The following is a 17,768-nucleotide window of genomic DNA, read 5'->3' on the forward strand; positions in this document are numbered from 1 at the left end:
ATTACTTTATGAAAGCTGCTCATGTTCAGTGTGGGGAGATACACTGAAGGTTCAGCTGTTCCAGCACACAAAATCTCTTTCCTTTCTCTGTGAATAGCTTGCAGAAGCTGCTGACAGAATTTCTTAGCTTCCCTTTAAAGGATGTGCTGCCATATGAATGACAAGAGTATGATTTTCCAGAGAGCCTTTGTGATGTGCAGCACTGCACACAGCTCAGTTCAGTTATTTCCTTGGACTACTCCTGAATTTTAGAGCTGTACATGTTGATTCTACCTTAAGTAGCCATTATCCACATAAAATACACCTTCCAAGTAGAATGTCTGTGGTTTATGGGCTTTACTGTATGGGAATAATGTGCTTAAACATTTGAATATCCAAATCCTGCCATTAACATGTGTCTGCCTTTGACGTTCTTGCAGGTCCCCACAAAATAAAGTTCATTCCAGCAATGGTAGGCCCGATCCTGGAGGTAACCCTGGTCCCAGAGCCTGAGCTACGGAAAGCCACCATTCCTATCTTCTTTGATATGATGCAGTGCGAGTTCAACTTCAGTGGGAACGGAAACTTCCATATGGTAAGGGAGCCTGGTGTTTTCAGTGCAGATGTTCTGCACTGGGCGAGGAGAAGAGAGCATTTAAACAAAAAGAAACCCAGTACAAAAACCCCACACAAAACAAGCCTCGTGCCAAACGCTTTGGGAGGTTGCTGTGGTTTGTAGGAGTCAGGACTCTTCTGTCCCTGACTACCTTTGCATGACTTGGATAATGAATGAATTCCTGTTTTCCATAGCTTTCTGCATTTGCAGATGTGTGAATGCCCACATCTACATTGTGAAGCAATTTGAAGCCCCTAAGAGAGTACTCTAAAAGATAATGTCTATTTCCATTTATAATAACAGTATGAATGCCCCCAAGACAGACCTTTGGTAGTAAATGTAAGTTTACTTCTCTGCAGAAAATGGCTGGATGGGCCAATGTTAGGACTATGTAGTTGCTTGTGTCCTGACTCATTGACTTCAGATTTGACAGCACATTTATGAATACTGATGCCATCATTCTGGAAAGGAGAAGAGGGGTACAAAGGACAGACACAATTTGCTTGAGGATACACAAGTAAAAGGACAGAGCAGGGAACAGGACCTGGATCCCTGAGTTCCAGCCCTGTGCTAATTTCTCCAGAAGTTACCTTTTATTGTTACTGAGAAAGCCCCAGAAAGTAAGGAAGGAAAAAGAGGAGCTTCACTTTTGCCCTGAGGTTAAGCTTTCACTGCAGTTCCGAAGGACTTATTCTTAGAGCTTTCCTCTGGGGATATCAGATATTAACATCTCAACTGGCAGGCAGGGGACACTGTAGTTCTGCTGTAGACGGTCTTCTCCCTGGAGATGGGTAGAAGCCATCAATCCAAAAGGCAGCCACCTTGGCATTTCAGACTCTTGTCAAATGTGATGTGCATCTCCCTAAGCACCACCCTCACACCGGCTTAGACCCCAGCTTCAGTGTGCATATGGGATCTTTCTTCCCTCGGGGTCATCTGTCTCTGATGTGGTTGGCCCCAGGGTCTTGGGGGTTTTTGGGATCAGTAGAAGGAAGCAGGATGCGTGTGGCGTGGATTTTCCATTCCAGTGCTATTTCTGTACTAGCTACAGCTACAACTGGGACTATGTACTTGACCTGCTTGCACATAACAGGGCATACCTTCATGGCTAGACAGATAATCACACAGGACTTGGTTCTTGCATCATGAGGAGTTGCTTTAATTAGCAGTTACAAGTGTTTTTGATGGGTGAGGAGTTGTGACTTGCCCTTAACTGATGGTGATAGTTCAGTTTCTGTAGGGTGAGGGAATGACCGTGCTGTAAGCTGGCTGCTAGAATGCTTCTCCATCCTAGCAAAACTGAACTGTTAATGGTGGGGGAGAAGAGGAAGAGTTACCCCAGAGCATGACTTCCTGGTGACTGTAGGATGAGAGAGGGAGGACTGCATTTCTTTGGTCCAATCTCGTCTTGCTTTCTTACCAATTTTAGTGTGGTCCAGCAATGAAAGCGTCTTCTAGCTAGGCTTGTAACACCAGCATCTGATGGTGGGGTGGTTCAGAGCCACCAGCCACAAGCATTGCTAATGCTCAGACCACGCTCCTGAGAGCTGCTGTCTATTGGACTGTGGTTTTTTGCCTTTTCAGTTTGAAAATGAGTTGATAACCAAGCTGGACCAGGAAGTGGAGGGTGGCCGAGGGGATGAACAGTACAAGATTCTGCTGGAGAAACTGTAAGTCTTACAAAGCACGTGGGGACCCTTTTTCACAGCTCAGTTGGCTGTTTTTCTAGTGCAGAAGCCCTCTAATTCATTACTGCAGTGAATAGGGAGACAGTGGTCTTAGTGCTATGTGGGTATTCTGAGACTGATTGCCTTAAAATGGTGCTTTTATTCTGGAGCAGCAGCTTGCACAAGTACAGTGAACTTGGTGCTGAAAGCCCAGAGGCAGGTGCCAAACTGGCAGGGAGCTTGTAAGTGGAAGAGCTTGGGAACAGGAGACTTGGAGTTAAAGCAGAGTCAGAGCTGCCGTCTAACACCAAGAGTAGAAGCCAGGTTTTTGATCAGTAAGACACACTTTGACCTGCCTGACTTGGGTACCTCAGGTCTGTGGGTGTGATGTGCTGTTCGGCACTGAGAAGTCTCTCTTAAGGGAGTGTATTTGACCTGTATCTGAGTCCCTATTCGGGTGATTTACACTGAAGCTCTACTTACCATCACTCAAACCCTTGCCTGAGGTTACCCCTCTGTCCCTCTGGGTGTTTCTGCAGCCTCCTGGAGCACTGTCGGAAGCATAAATACCTCTCTGCATCTGGAGAAGTGTTTGCTTTGCTGGTGAGCAGCCTCCTGGAGAACCTGCTGGACTACAGGACCATCATGCATGATGAGAGCAAGGAGAACCGCATGAGCTGCACTGTCAATGTGCTGGTATGGGGAAGGCTGGGTCTGGAGTGCTGCTTTACTGACCTGGCTTTTGTGGATTCTGAAGGATTTTTGTATCTTTGTAGGATTTTAAGTTATTTTTTATGCCATTTCTGGTTAATGATGGGCCCAAATCAGGCTACCAGCTATCGACAGCTATAAAACATAAAGAAATACAGTCCAAAATCAAGTCCTTGTCTACATGGTAATGTGGAGCCCTGAAATACAGGCAGGAAAGATGGCTGGCTGATAGTTTGGGAAATGTGGGCTTAAGTCCCTATTCCACTGCAAAGAGCCTGTATAAGTTCAGACAAGTCACTTTGTCTCTTTGGCTCACCCCTTTTCTAGAGGTGATAGTAGCCCCACCTCATGGTAGAGGGGTGGTTGCAGGGATAGATGAAAGTAGGCAAAATGACAGTAAAGATCTTTGAAGTGCCTAAACCTGAGGCTTGAGTTACTCACCTAGAGACGATCACACACATCCGTGGTGCTTCACAGCATGAAAGTTTGACTTCTTTCTTTTGGCAGAATTTTTATAAGGAGAAGAAACGAGAGGACATTTATATCAGGTAGGCTGTTTCCCTCCAGGAACCTCTGTGTGTAGCCTTTCTTTCTCTTGGTGTCCTGTACACTGATGCAGTGTCCTTCACATCAACAACTGCTTTCTGCTTCCTTAGGTATCTCTATAAGCTCCGGGACCTGCACACAGACTGTGAGAACTACACAGAGGCAGCGTACACTCTCCTCCTGCACGCAGAGCTGCTCCAGGTATTACACTGAAGCCAGTTACAGTTTCCACTGTCAGGGTACGGGTTTGAAACGAAGTGCAAATAGCTCAGAATAAACAGTTCACCTGGTTTTGTTAACGTAAGTTTGCATTCCCTAGGGTCTTGTGTTCATTGTGTTTCTTCTCTCACGTGTTCTGACTACATAGCTAAAGGGATGAAATAAAGATGTTATTAGCATCAGTTTGTTCTGTACTCTTGTGCTCTAGTGAGCTGGGAGAAAATGTCCATGTTTGGGGTCATAGTAGAGGTTTTTTCCCACTTCTGTGTGAACACTGCAAAAAGCATTAGCCTGAGCAGTCTTAATTTGGATTTGTCAGCCTCTTTGCGTCTTCCACAGATGAGTCAAGCATGCACATCTAGTTAGTGCTCTGCATAAAACCTTAAGCCAAAATCACACCAGTTTTGCAGATAGAATTTACCTGCAAAACTTCCTTGTTCTCCCTTTGCATTGCTGATGGATTTGTCTTGAAAGCATCCCTGCAGAAGATGAGTGTCTCCACTGCGAGGATTTGTTGATCTCAAAATGTTCTGGTTCTTTCAGCTTTGCCTTTTTCTCTTCTGTACCAGTGGTCTGAAGAGCCGTGCGTCGCTCACCTTCTGCAGAGGGACAGCTACTGCGTCTACTCACAGCAGGAGCTCAAGGAGAAACTCTACCAAGAAATTATCTCCTTCTTCGACAGGGGCAAAGTGAGTGTCTCTGCAGTGTTTGTAAATCCTTGCCTTGGGGCATGTAGCTGGCTGAAACTGGTTTCAACAGTAAAAGCAAACGTGGTTCCATAATGGGCCTTTGATGCTTAGGGCTGGCTTTTTAATAGGGACCAAAAACCCTGTTCAAGATACTGGACAGAGGAGAAAAAACCTACTGGTGTTTTCCTTTCTTTTCCTGGGTAATGGCTTTTGCACTGCAGTAAAAATGCTTGTCTGGCTCATACTGAGCTTATGCTAGTTGCACTTTGGATAGATGGTTCTACCAGAGCTAAATGAGACAAACACAAGGAAGCGTGATGCAGTCAATGAAGTTTTAGTGTAGGAGAAGACCACCTGGGCTTTTCTCCCTTGCTGTTTAGTTCAGACATGTCCTTCCACCTCTTTGTGCCTCAGTTTTCTCTATCAGGAGTAGCAATGGAAACCTTTGTACATCACTTTCAGATCTACAAATCAAAAGAGCTGTGTGACTGTAATGATTGCAAGAAATGTACAGCGTGGAGGCTGAGGAAAAGTTGGCAGTGCATGAAAGTGCTGCCTGAATGAGAATCAGCTGAATGCTTTGTTTACCTATCTCTGGTAATGAATGCTTTTAACTGAGCCTTTTATGTTGCTTGTGCTCTTCTTCCCCCACCTGCCTCCCTTCGCCCTCCATGGAGATGTGGGAAAAAGCCATTCAACTAAGCAAAGAGTTGGCTGACATGTATGAGAACAAGGTCTTTGATTATGAGGGACTTGGGAATCTCCTGGTAAGACTTTTTTTTTCTCCATTCTCTACTGACTGCTTAAATTAATATTGTTGAGCAGGATAAGCCCAAAATACATTATGTTAAAGACAGCAATATCTGAGGGGGGCCTACAGGGATGCTGCAGAGGGACTCTTCATCAGGGACTGTAGCAATAGGGCAAGGGTTGATGGGTTTAAACTAAAACAGGGGAAGTTCAAGTTAGATACAAGGAATAAGTTCTTTACTGTGAGGGTGCTGAGGCACTGGACTGGGTTGCTCAGGGAAGTGGTAAATGCTCCATCCCTGGCAGTGTTCAAGGCCAGGCTGGACAGAGCCTTAGGTGCCATGGTTTAGTGTGAGGTGTCCCTGTCCATGGCAGGGGGTTGGAACTGGATGATCTTAAGGTCCTTTCCAACCCCAAACCATGATTCTATGACAGACAAACCAACATAACCTCCATGGTTTCGTAAAGCTTAATATTAGAAGAATATTTTCATACTCTTTTTTCAGTGTGGGGTTTTGCCCTCAGAATTAGCGTCACAACATCATATGCAGATGTTTGGCATTTTTGGTGTTCATCACGTAAGGTAACATTTGCACGGTGTATTTTCAGGCTCCATAAATCTCATCACCTCGTTAGTTCTGTGCTAAAACTGCTGTGCATGAACACAGCACTGTAGAATCATCTTGGTTCTGGATGGTGTTTTTAGCCGTTAAAGATGTTAAGCCAGATGGTCTTTATGTTCTTTCATATGAGAGTCATCTGCCCAGTTTTCCTTCTGCCAGTTCTCTGACATTTGTCACCATTTGTGCCTGCTCAGTTTCAGAACATATTTAGTTTTAATTTGTGCTGCTGTAGTTTGGGGTTTCCAGTATCCTCCTGGTGTCCTGAACGCCGTGGCGCTGCTCTCATGTCTGCACACCACGAGATGCAGTTGATTCTGGCCCAGAAAAACCAAATATTTAACCAAGTAAATGGATAAGTATGAGACACTGTGTCAAAGCACTGCTGTAAAACGTATTCTGGAGGGGAGAAAAGAGATCAGGAGTTGCCACTGGGAATGTTGCTGCAGTCTGGCCGTGTCCCTGAATGCTCCAGAGGGAAAATGCTGGGGCCCTTTTCTTTTTCAGAAGAAACGAGCTACTTTTTATGAGAACATCATGAAGGCAATGAGGCCTCAGCCAGAGTACTTCGCTGTTGGATACTATGGTCAGGGGTTCCCCTCTTTCCTCCGGGTAAGTATGCTTCAGCACTCACATTCTGGGCTGGTGGGTACCCTAAAAGTACTTTTGCAGAGCTTCCAAGATGCAAACTCCTTTTCCTTTGAGAGAAATCCCTGAAGTATTTAAAATCACTTCAGTGCATAAAAAGAGACAAGCAAGAAACCAGATCTGTTTGTGTTACCAGCTTTAATAAAGTTAGTGTGTTGCAGTAGGGTTTGTTAGATGAGTGGTATCTTCTTATAAGGACTTAAACAGAATGTACCTTTGTATTTGTGCCTCGGAGGCTTCATCAGAAATAAGATTGTTGCCATTCATACACACATATTTGTGCCAATGTGTAGCTTGTAAAGAATTTATCCTGTTGCTTTTCAGCCTTGAATCAACCTTATTTTCAGGACAGGGATCATTTCAGTGCTCAGGCACATTGGTGAGAATCTGTCCCACGCAGAAGGATTAAAATGCAAAGGTGCTTCCTGTTTGAGATTGCTGCTAAGCATTGCTGGATCTATGCTAGCTATAATACAAGAATCCAGCCAAAGTGAGTCAGATGGGCAGGGTGCAGCACGCTAGAAAATATTCCTGATTATGATTTAAAATGAAGGAACATTCTCATTTTCAGACTGGAGTTGTTAGAAGTTATTGGCCTTAAATGGAAGCCAAGCTTAATAAAAGAGAAATATGTTAACTTGGAACTGTGTAACCGGATGGCATCGGAGGCTTTCATCTCCAGGTCATGGCTTTGAATCCATCCCTTCCAGAAACCACACGTTATCTTCCCTAAAATCAGCCCCCTGACTGAGATTTCACGTGTTGAATGTGCTTAGAGTGCTAGAACGGACGAACGTGTTCAGTAACGTGTGTGGAACACTTGGATTTCCTAGGCAAACAGGGGGTTGCCATTGCAGGGCCTTGCTTCTGTTCTCACTCCAGCCTGTGTTTCTTCTCAGGTGTTCTGGTTGTTAAGCCAGGAGACAGCCCTTCATACGAACTAGACCTGAGACTGCCTGTGTGTGTTTGGAAAGCTCTTGCTCATGGCTTTGTTTCCTCTTAATTCTCTTTTTCTTCTGCTACCCACAGAATAAGATTTTCATCTATCGTGGCAAAGAGTATGAACGAAGGGAGGACTTCAACCTGAAGCTGCTGACCCAGTTCCCTAGTGCAGAGAAGATGACCAGCACTGCCCCTCCAGGAGAAGAGATCAAGTCTTCTCCTAAACAGTGTATCTTTTGGTTCAAATACGTTTTGGCGCAGTCATGGTTTGCCTCTTGCCTAGAATAACCAATGCCTAGAGCTGGTAACCAACAATAATAAGCAAGGAACTTACAGCACCAGGGGGACCTTGAAGGCAGGGACTGGCATGAAAATAAGACTATCCAGAACTGCAGTAGTGACCTTAAAACATAGTGAAAGCAGCTTGATATTGTCAGAGTTAAACAAATTGCTGTTAGGATGAAGCCTTAACAAATGGCAGGTCAGGATTTCTTGTGCCACCTTCTCAAGCAGGTGATGTTCACTGCTGTAGAGTAGTTGTGGTCCAGTTTGGTCTTTCTAGGTTAAGAGGTGAAATACAGGCAGTAGAAGTGAGATATAAAGTAAGTGGAAGTATGTTCTCTTGTTGCTTGCAGTGAACTAGCATTTAGGAAGTAGCTGTTGGTTTGGTTTGGTTTTTGGTTCCCTCAAAGCCATTTTGGAAGCAGTGTGATGTGATTTTGCTGGTGGAAGTTGTTGGGTGATCAGCACTTTTAAAGATTTTATTATTACTATTTTTTCCTTACACGGGTGGGACTCCAAACTGTGTGTCCCAGAGCACACTTAAAGCTTAAGATCCCAATTGTGAGCATGACCAAGTGCAACCTAGCAAGGGGCTTGTTTATGACTTCCAGTTGACAGGAGCTGTGCTCCTGGAAGATGTGTATCAGTAACAACCAAGTTACTGGGCTTCCAGCCTCTGTTGTACAGGCCAGACTAGAGAATCTGATGGTCCATTTTGGCCTTAAAAGCCTGTGCACAAAGGCACAACTCAAGCAGTGATACCAGATGCTTCCCTTGCAATAAGCCTGCCAAGCACTACATCCACATAGGAAATTAAAAGTCATTCAAGACCAAACTTGGTATCAAAAAATGCCTCTTCTGTTGCTGCTTTGTTTCAGCTACTTCCTTAGCATCTGTTTGTGTTTGTTGTAATGGTTTTGGCTCAAGATGAACCTGAACTGCAAAATTTGGATCCAGATCTGAACTCTTCCAAAAGTTTGGGGGTGTTTGGTTCCGGGTCTTTGGCATAGCCCCGCTATAAAGGGGAGCAGCTGCATAGTTTGGATTCGGTACAGGTTCTTCTCGGACTCTTACAAACACCTTCAGAAAAGATGAGGAGTTTGAGTGCCCAAATCTCTTGTTGTGTTAGGCAGGCGTTGGTGGCTCTGCAGTGTGGTTTAATTTCATGCTTTTTTAACCTCCTTTGCCTCGGGCTTTTTTGCTTCTAATCTTTTTTCACTCTTTTACCATCAAATGTCTCGTTCTTCCTTTGGTTGTTTCAGAATAGGGTCCTGGAGATACCAAGTGAGCTCCGCACCATCCTGGGGAATGCCTACACACCTAAACAGGAGTCTTCCACCAGTTCTGAACTAGAAGCTGTACTAGAAGCACATTTAGCATGGCATGAAGCCCAAGCTAATAAGCTCTCCTGAGAGAAAGAATGTATTAGCTTGGGCTCAGTGCTTGATCTAGCGTGGCTATGAGGGCTTGGGTTCTGATTTGGCTGGTATCCAGCTGGCTCATCAGTGTGGGCAGAAAGACCTTGTCTTTGCTTTTCCAATACTGTTCAGAACTACCCTCAGTGAAATAAAGGATGTGGAGGGCTACTCTGCCCACCAGTAAATCAGTGCCACTTCAGGGTGCAGTTGGCAGGTGATTTCACAGGAATAATCTGTGAATGAGAATCAAATTGTTCATGCTTTACTTTTCCACGCAGGTTTTTACTTCTGTAAAGCCTTTAGTTCCACTCTGGAGGAACAACACTGTTAAGCTGTTGTGTTTAGGGATGCTATTACCAATTTATTTTTGCTATCTGTCACGGTTCACAGGTGGAAAAGCTGAAGATGAAGTAGATATTCACTGATTCAAACCAGCCAACTTCTTCCGTTAGCTTTATCCATCTAAAAAGTGGGAGGGAAGGAGGAGCTCCTTCACTGTATGGAAGAATCTGACAAATAACCATGGGGTGCTGAGGGAGAGAAGAGAGACAGACGCATCCATTACAGAACCTAGGACAGAATCTTGTTTCCTGTCTCCGGAGCAGAAATCAGTAACACCCAGGCTGCCCAAGCATCCTGCGGGGGGATTTCAGTAGTTGGAAGTGTTTGTACAGCCCTTATCTTTGGGGCTTTTAGTTCACAAGTAGAGGACAAACTACGAGAAGCAATAGAATGCCCATGGTTGTTGATGAACCAGGAAGTACTGTTCTTCAGACGTGACAAGAGCACAGGGAATTGTTGAGAAGTCTCTGATATTTGAGGAAAACAGGGAGGGTATTTCCCTCCCTCTCCTGGTTTCCAGTAGTTTTTCATCCTTAACTATAGCGCCCAGATGTGCAATGCTTTATTGTGAAGCCTGTGATGAACCTGCCGCCTAATTATAAAGATAAACCTGTTCCTGAACAGATCTTAAAGTAATTTCTTTTCCCTCTTTTCCTCTGTACTTTTCTCCACTAGCCCAGGCACACAGGAGGAGGTGCCTTTGTGTCCTGTGTAAATCTTTTCACTGTCCCGTTTAAACTTGGTTGGTTCTGAGAAGCAGCAGAGGAACATTTATGTAAGGAGGATGGGAGGTGAGAAAAGTCACCATTTACTCTGCTTCTTTCTAGCTACTACAGAGCAAACGAGGTGCAGCAGTTCACACACTCCCGACCAGTCAGGAAAGGAGAAAAAGATCCAGACAACGAGTTTGCTGTGAGTCCTTGGCTTTCAATGCCAGTGTCTGAGCTATGAGCAGACAGTTCTATACCTGTATTTTGTTGGTGGCATTTTGAGCAGAGCCGTCACTTTTCCCCCTGCACCTGGGCAATGGAGTTTTGGTATTAAAAATGCAGGAGAAACAAAGGGCTGTACTTCACATGGCAATCTTCACCTAAAGCCAGTGTGATCATGTCAAGGGGTTCCACAGCTGAAGTTGTAACATTCAGACTCCTTGATCTGGAATCCGTAACTGTTGTGCTGTGAGTGACGTAGCCATCCATGGGGAGGCCAGCCACTAACCGTGATGGATCAGTTCAACTTCAGGCCAGCTTCTAAGGTTTGAAGTGGAGAGTGAGCCTTGGATGTAGTGTTACCACCTTTGTCCTTGCTGCCTACGAGGTGTACTGTTGCTCATGTGCAGTGTTTGGGCATGTTGCATATAACTCTCACTAAATATGCCCTAGTAGCAGTCCTGCTAGTAATGGTCCACATGGAGGGTAACATCCTACTGCTGCTGACGTTGATACCATTGCAATAGAGTTGGTATTTTGTGCAAAACCCCCTGGATTCCACCCCAGAATTCCTGTGTAAGTCCTGCCAGCTCGTTCTGGAAGCGTGGCACTGTGCTCTGCTGCAGAAGAGAATTAAATTGCAAGACCAATGTTTTCATTACATCTTGGAATTTTATTTCCTTCTCTAACTAGAACATGTGGATAGAAAGGACAACCTACACAACAGCGTATTCATTTCCAGGCATCCTCAAGTGGTTTGAAGTCAAACAGATTACAACGGTGAGTTCTGCACATGGCTTGGGTCTAATCCCTTCTAATCTTTCATGAAGCAAAGAGTCTTGCAACAGTGACAAGTAGTCCTTCTACTGTTAGGCTGCCATTCATATACGAGGGGTTACTTAACTTCATATTCAGATGAAGGTTTATTCTGTTTCTTCTTTCCATCAGGAAGAGATCAGCCCCTTGGAGAACGCCATAGAAACGATGGAGCTCACTAATGAGAAAATCAGCAACATTGTGCAGCAGCATGTCTGGGACCGGAGTCTTCCTGTACATCCCCTCTCTATGCTCCTGAATGGGATTGTGGACCCAGCAGTGATGGGAGGATATACCAACTATGAAAAGGTCTTTTTTCACTTTGTCTTTAGCTCAGTCTGTTGACCTCTGCAGTGTTGAAGACCTGGATTGAAGCCTTTAGTGACATGGCTTAGTGGTGGGGTAGAGGTTGGACTTGATGATCTTAAAGGTCATTTCCAACCTAGTTGCTTCTATGATTCTATGGGAGATTTCAAGTTCAGTTTTCAGCTACTACTCAGTGCATTCTGTAGCTGAATCTGTGTGTTCAGAGCTCAAAGAAGAGGAGAAAAGAACAAAGATGAGAGATTTCCCCTAGACTACAAGGTGGGAAACATCCACATCTGTAGTGCTTAGTTTTAGTGCTGTGCATTGCCACAGAAATGAATGATCCAGCTCTTTTGGGCCTCCTTTATGGCAGTGCTAATAACATGATCCTACCTCATGGGGGCATTGAGGTGCTTGGTCAGCCCAATGCACACCGCGAGTAACAAAGGAAAGCAAAAGAGCTCGTGTTTCTCCATAGAACTAATACAGAGTGGAGAGGCAAATGAGGATTTCTCTTTCCAGCACATAATCTGCCTTTAGTGTATTGCAGCAAAGAGCAGATATTTCAGGAAAAAAGCAGTATTTCCTATCCAGGTTTATTCTGTGATTCAGTTGACTTCAGTTGAACAATGTATGTTCTTCCCTTTCCGTGATGTTTAACTTAAGGTGTTTACTCCCAGTATCTGATGATGGTATTCCCAGCACAAAATACATTGCTTATTTCCACAAACTGAGTGGATGGTGTTAAAACACATTTAATTCTACTCAGATGTGTTCCAGTCACATGAAATGAAGTGCAAAAGTTAAATGAGAGAGGGTCTGATTTATCTGGGGTCTAACTCTGCTGATTCCAGAGGAGTTGCATATGCCTTGCCAGGGCTGAATTTGGCCCTAAACCCTCCCATTTTATGAATTAAGGTTGACATAAAGTTTAGAATTACAAAACTGGGAAAGCAGTTAAAGCGAGGAAACACAAAGTATCCGAACCACATCTGGAAATACTCATTCCTGCTTCATATTTTCCTATTTCAGCTGAAGATCAGTGCAGAACATTTGGCTTTTGTGGGCGGCTGAAATCTTGAGTTTTAATTGTTTCATTGTAGCCAAAAGCCAAAGCCTGTGTTTCTAACGTGTGCTTTCTTCTTGCAGTAATTAAACACTTTCAAGAGTAACCCTCTGGGACCTACCCAGCAGTCCTTCCAGAGGCTGACCTCCTCTTGACATCAGCCTCGTGCGGAATCGTACCTCTAGGCCTATAAACACTGGTACATGCAGTCTGGTTAATGGAACGCAGAGGCTGAAGTAGATCAGAGACGTGTTTTCAAACCAGATGAAAAATTATGAGGAGTTTTATCTAGGAAAAAGAAAAACGCAATTCTTCTGACCAGGAATTGTGATAGGTTTTCAATACACTCAGTGTGACTTGGCACCATTCTAAGGCTTCAATCCAGCAAAAGCGTACTTGTGTTTGTCCAGCTTCAAACCGAGAGCAGATTCTGTTGATTAAAGGTTAAACACATAGGAAGCACGGACTAAAGGTGCTTTGTTGAATCAAACCATGAGTCAAAAATGTCAACGCAGCCTGTATTTCTGCTGTGCCTTTGTGACAAGCTTCATGGGATAACATTGGACTTAAGAGCTTCAATCACAGAGCTTAAGGAAGCTGCAGGCAGGATGTGCCCTGTTCACCTTTCTGCTGCTGAGGTGGTTGGTGTGTACTGCAGGTCACTGAGTGCTAAAAATAAAAGAGCCTTTTGAAAGTGAGAACGCAAGAGATGGGATCTGCTGCTTGCACTTGTGCAAGAAGTGATGTGACATGGGTTATTCACATCAATGCTGCTTTATGAGGAGGTGGAACTGGAGAAATGGAGCGTCTGTCTCATTTTCTCTCTCTGCTTTCAGGCCTTTTTCACAGAGAAGTATCTTCAAGAACATCCTGAAGATCAAGATAAAATTGAACTGCTCAAGCAACTCATTGCTCTACAGGTATTGTAGTGGGAAAGACGGGGGAGCACTGTATGTGCAGAGGCTTTTCCAGCATCATTGTTTTGGAGAGAGGGTGGAGATAAACACTGTAAGAACAATCTGGAAGCTGCTGTGTTCTGAAATTGTGGCCTAGAGTGTTCCATGTGCCTTGCGTTGCTCTAAAATACTGTTCTGAAATAGTTGGCAATGTGGCATAGATTTTTCCCCCATGAATGCAACAAGATAGCTTTTACCTTTTCAGGAAATCATCAGACCTGGTGTTCTGTCAGTCTGAGCACTGAACCTTGTCTCTCGTGGCCTGCATAGCAATGAAAGACTGCCCTGTTTTCTTGCAATGCAGATTGCAACCCTACATATTCCCACACAACAGGGCCCAGTTAAAGGCACCTCACAGTCACACAGCTTCAGGGGCTGTGAAGTGATAGCCCAGCATTTAACATGCTCTGTTTTCTAAAGCAGAATATGGAATCTGAGTGGGGAAGAGAGAGCCATAAGTGTAGGTGGGGAAAGTGTTCGCATTTCTTGAACACATGGAGCTCGAACAGTCAAGATACGAGCCAGTGGCTGAGCTTCCTTACCGTGCGGCTGCTTTTTTTGCCTCTACAAACTCAAACCACATTGATTTATGTCCTTTAAGTGTATCTGAGATGTGGAACATGCATAGAAAATTCCTTCCTGGAACAGGAGAGCTGATTTGTCCTTTTGTAGCTTCTTTTTATTCCTCTTTTCAGATGCCGTTGTTGGCAGAAGGGATTAGGATCCATGGTGAGAAGCTGACAGAGCAGCTGAAGCCTCTGCATGACAGACTGACAGCCTGCTTCAAGGAGCTGAAGAAGAAGGTGGAAAAGCAGTATGGTGTGATCACTTTGGTAAGCATAGCTGGGTGTTTAGTGTCCTGCCTTAAAGAAACCCAAGTCTCCCTTTCCCACTTGCGAGTTAGTGTTACATGACTTACCCTAGTTGTGTTTGTCTGCAGCCTCCCTCCCTCACTGAAAGGAAGCAGAGCAGGTCAGGCTCTGTGGTGTTGCCCTATATCATGTCCTCCACGCTGAGACGGCTCTCTGTCACATCCGTGGCCTCTTCTGTGGTCTCTTCATCTTCCACGTCATCTGATAGCACTTCTTCCAGACCGGGTTCAGATGGGTGAGTAATCCTCAGCTTTTACCTGGGATTTACTTGGGTGGGGATATGCCTTCACCAGAATTAATTACTCTTAAAAAGAAGGTGTATTCTATACACAGTAGGAATTCTTACACATCAAACTTTAAATGGAAACTAATGTTGTTATTCCCATTTGCAGGTAGGGGGTTTGAAGCTCAGCTAGGGATAGTTCTGGGAATTGACTGTTTCTGAAGTCCCAGTTACCTGTATGATACTGAAGAGGGATGGAGGCAGTGTTTCAGGTGCACACTACATTTCTTCCCCAGGAATGCTGGGAAAACAGAGCTGTAAGATACTGCAAGGTGATTTAGTTTGATGGGGTCTGCACAGAGGTACACAGTCGTATGGTACTTGTTCCTCCTACCTATTTGTAGTTGCCACACATGGAAAGATTTCCTGATGTCACTTCTCTGTGCATTTAGTTTGCATCTGTGACAGGCAGGGGGTCTGGGTGACCTGCTCAAGGTCCCACAGCAGACTCAGTGGCAGGGTTCAGCAGAAAATGCAGGTCTGGCAAATAGCTGGAGTAACTTAGGAGCACAAATCGCACTGAAAATGCCTTGGTCAGAGCTGAGTTTTTTGCAGTAATCTGGTATTCAAACTAAGAGATCACAGCTCTTAGCAGCAGACAGCACTTTACATGTCTGATGGACTCATGTTTCATGTCTTTTCACTCTCGGTGTGGGCCACAGATCTATTCTGGAACCTCTTTTGGAGAGAAGAATATCAACGGCTTCCAGAGCTGAGGAGCTGCCCATGAAAGATGACGGTGATAACCGGATTAGCAAACTGAAGCGGAAGGAGTGGAGTATTAGCAAGTCTCAGGTTATTGTAGAGAAAGAGCCAGAACCGGAACTGACTTCCAAAATGGTAAAAAAGCCTTTTAAACCTATCAATAGTAAAATCCCTAGCAGGAGCCTTTAGTGTTTCCATCAGCCATGTTTGTCATTGGGAACTTCACTAAATAGTGGGAGGGGTTCAAATACCAAAAGCTTTGGTCATCTGAGTCATTCTGGCTTTCTTTTTTATGTGGGAAACTTGTGTCACAGACCCAGCTGCAGTTTGGCTTTAGGTACACACTGGAAGCATGAGGCACTGGTGTTTCATCTAGGTGCTCAGTGCCCTCGATTCTTGTAGGAGTGGAGGACTCTGTGATGCGCTCAGCCCCATGTTCTGTTTTTGTTGGAGCAAGCAGACGGTGCGAGCCCACTCAGAGAATCCAGCTGTCAAACCAGATGTTCAGCTGCTGTCAGTCAGCAGCACTGCACTCATCAGACATAGTGCACGGTGAAGATTGGTTTGGTAGACTAGGGAGTTGAATAAAGAAGGTCTGGTACTTAGGTCACCAGCTTGGGACTTGGATAAACTGGTTCTTCCAGCATGTACTCTGCTGCAGACCTCTTGCGGGAGGGCAGGAGTGTTTACTCCTTGAGCAGATCATTTGCAAGAGGAGTAAAAGAGAATCTCTATCCACACAGGAGTGTTGTAATGGGGAATGTGGTGGAGGTTGTTTGGCATTAAGGTTGACAGTGGGATTTAGAACGAACACCTAATACAAACGGATATGTTTCAGCCCAGAAGGAGAGTTGCTTGACCTTGGAGTATTACCCTGATTGATGCAAAGACTGTGTTACCCTGTCAGAGAGCATGGGAGAATTGGGCATCTGAGTAGTTAACCTGGTGATTCAGTGATACTGATTTGACTTAACACAGGCTGCATAAACAATGAGAAACACAAGTTCTTGTATTTCCCCTTTTCTCCCAAGACCTCAGCTGAATCTGGCAGGAACAGGTTATGCTGCTTATATATTCAGGAATTCTCATCAAATCTGAGTGGTGCTGCCAGCACTTGGAGCCTGCAGAATATTTATAAGAAGGGGGAAGGTGGTTCTAGAATCATGTCATTTGGTATTGACAGGCTTTCAACCCCAGAGGAAGGGCTGCGGTTGTTAACGTTAGGGGTTCATGAGACCTGGCCTTCTGCCTCTGCAAGAGCTGCCCTTGAATTCAGTGGGTTTAAGGCACAAACTGTGATATCAGCTGCTGCTATCACTTGATGAGGTAAAACTGGAGGGAAAAGATCTGGGAGTCAACCAGTTCACTGGGACACTGAGGCCATATTCAGGTGACCTCGTTATTTGAATGAAGAGCACAGAGGACGTGTGTGACACTGGAAGGAACAATATCTCCCAGGTCCCATACGCGAGGGGTTTGCTCTGTGAAGCCTGAAATAGTCTTGTTTCACAGCCCTGAGGAGCTGGATGATACCAGTGGTCCTGATTTGCACCCAGATTTCATCCATGTTTTCTTCTTGGAAAGACTTAACCCCCTTCCAAATCTGTTCACAGAACTGCAGGTCAAATGCAGCAGTTCTTTAGCCTGACGTCTTCCCTTCTCAGTTAATACACTAAGGTCATTGAAAGCAGTTTACTATTGCTACACAATTAGTAAGGTCCCACAGAGAACTGGATGTGTCATAGGAGCACAGTGAATGCCTTCTGGCATGGCTCAGCTCGTGCAGCGCTTTCACTCTTACCGTTTCACCTGACTGCACCTCTGTCTCTATGCGTGGCTTTTCTGGAGCACGTTGATGCCTCTGTGACAGGTCTGGTTATCCCATGTGTGTGCAGCAACCTTGCTGACTTCTAAGGGGGTTGTTTACTCTCTGTTTCAACCAGGGCATGTCAGGAAAAGCACAAAGGCCAAAGAGTCTTCAATTAGGAGACAACAGACTGACTTTGCTTCAGGGTTCCTCGCTCCAGCAATCAACACCTCGAAGCCCACCCCCCATCACTCCCAAAACCCCAAGAACCCAAAGTAAGTTCCGTTATTTCAGGGCAATAGTAGGAATTGCTGTGTATTTGCTGAGGTGACCTCAATGGGGAGGGAGGGAGGAACTGCTCTGAAGTACTTCACAGAAAGTGACTCTGGGCTGCTAATATGTGCAGATGTTTTTGTCAGATAACGGGGTTTGGCAGTGCTATCAAAGGCACTACAATCGTACTTGTGACTTCCATATCACTTGTTGCAATCAGTATATCAGATGAACTCCAGAGAACAGTTTTTCCAATTTCTTTCTTGTTTCCTCCTGTATTGACTTGAGGGAAGGTATATTATCCCCAAGGAGAGCATCACATGCAG

At 44.8% G+C, this 17,768-nt stretch overlaps 1 protein-coding gene across 1 annotated transcript in view; it reads left to right on the plus strand.

Annotated features, from left to right (window-relative positions):
* The window catches only part of DOCK5 (dedicator of cytokinesis 5), a 68,895-nt gene that overhangs the window by 47,904 nt on the left and 3,223 nt on the right, over positions 1-17,768 (plus strand). The window contains exons 33-50 of the mRNA XM_057420854.1: positions 420-574; positions 2,180-2,265; positions 2,802-2,958; positions 3,481-3,521; positions 3,630-3,720; positions 4,308-4,427; positions 5,105-5,194; positions 6,305-6,409; positions 7,475-7,616; positions 9,980-10,061; positions 10,257-10,341; positions 11,052-11,138; positions 11,307-11,483; positions 13,383-13,466; positions 14,198-14,335; positions 14,443-14,609; positions 15,320-15,497; positions 17,306-17,444. Coding sequence (XP_057276837.1) covers positions 420-574; positions 2,180-2,265; positions 2,802-2,958; positions 3,481-3,521; positions 3,630-3,720; positions 4,308-4,427; positions 5,105-5,194; positions 6,305-6,409; positions 7,475-7,616; positions 9,980-10,061; positions 10,257-10,341; positions 11,052-11,138; positions 11,307-11,483; positions 13,383-13,466; positions 14,198-14,335; positions 14,443-14,609; positions 15,320-15,497; positions 17,306-17,444 — 2,124 coding nt within the window. The remainder of the gene's footprint in view (positions 1-419; positions 575-2,179; positions 2,266-2,801; positions 2,959-3,480; positions 3,522-3,629; positions 3,721-4,307; positions 4,428-5,104; positions 5,195-6,304; positions 6,410-7,474; positions 7,617-9,979; positions 10,062-10,256; positions 10,342-11,051; positions 11,139-11,306; positions 11,484-13,382; positions 13,467-14,197; positions 14,336-14,442; positions 14,610-15,319; positions 15,498-17,305; positions 17,445-17,768) is intronic.

This window comes from Pezoporus wallicus, unplaced genomic scaffold (assembly GCF_028554395.1).
Source record: "Pezoporus wallicus isolate ANWC-B61680 ecotype Strahan unplaced genomic scaffold, APGP_CSIRO_Pwel_v1 contig_8717, whole genome shotgun sequence".
Lineage (NCBI taxonomy): Eukaryota > Metazoa > Chordata > Aves > Psittaciformes > Psittacidae > Pezoporus > Pezoporus wallicus.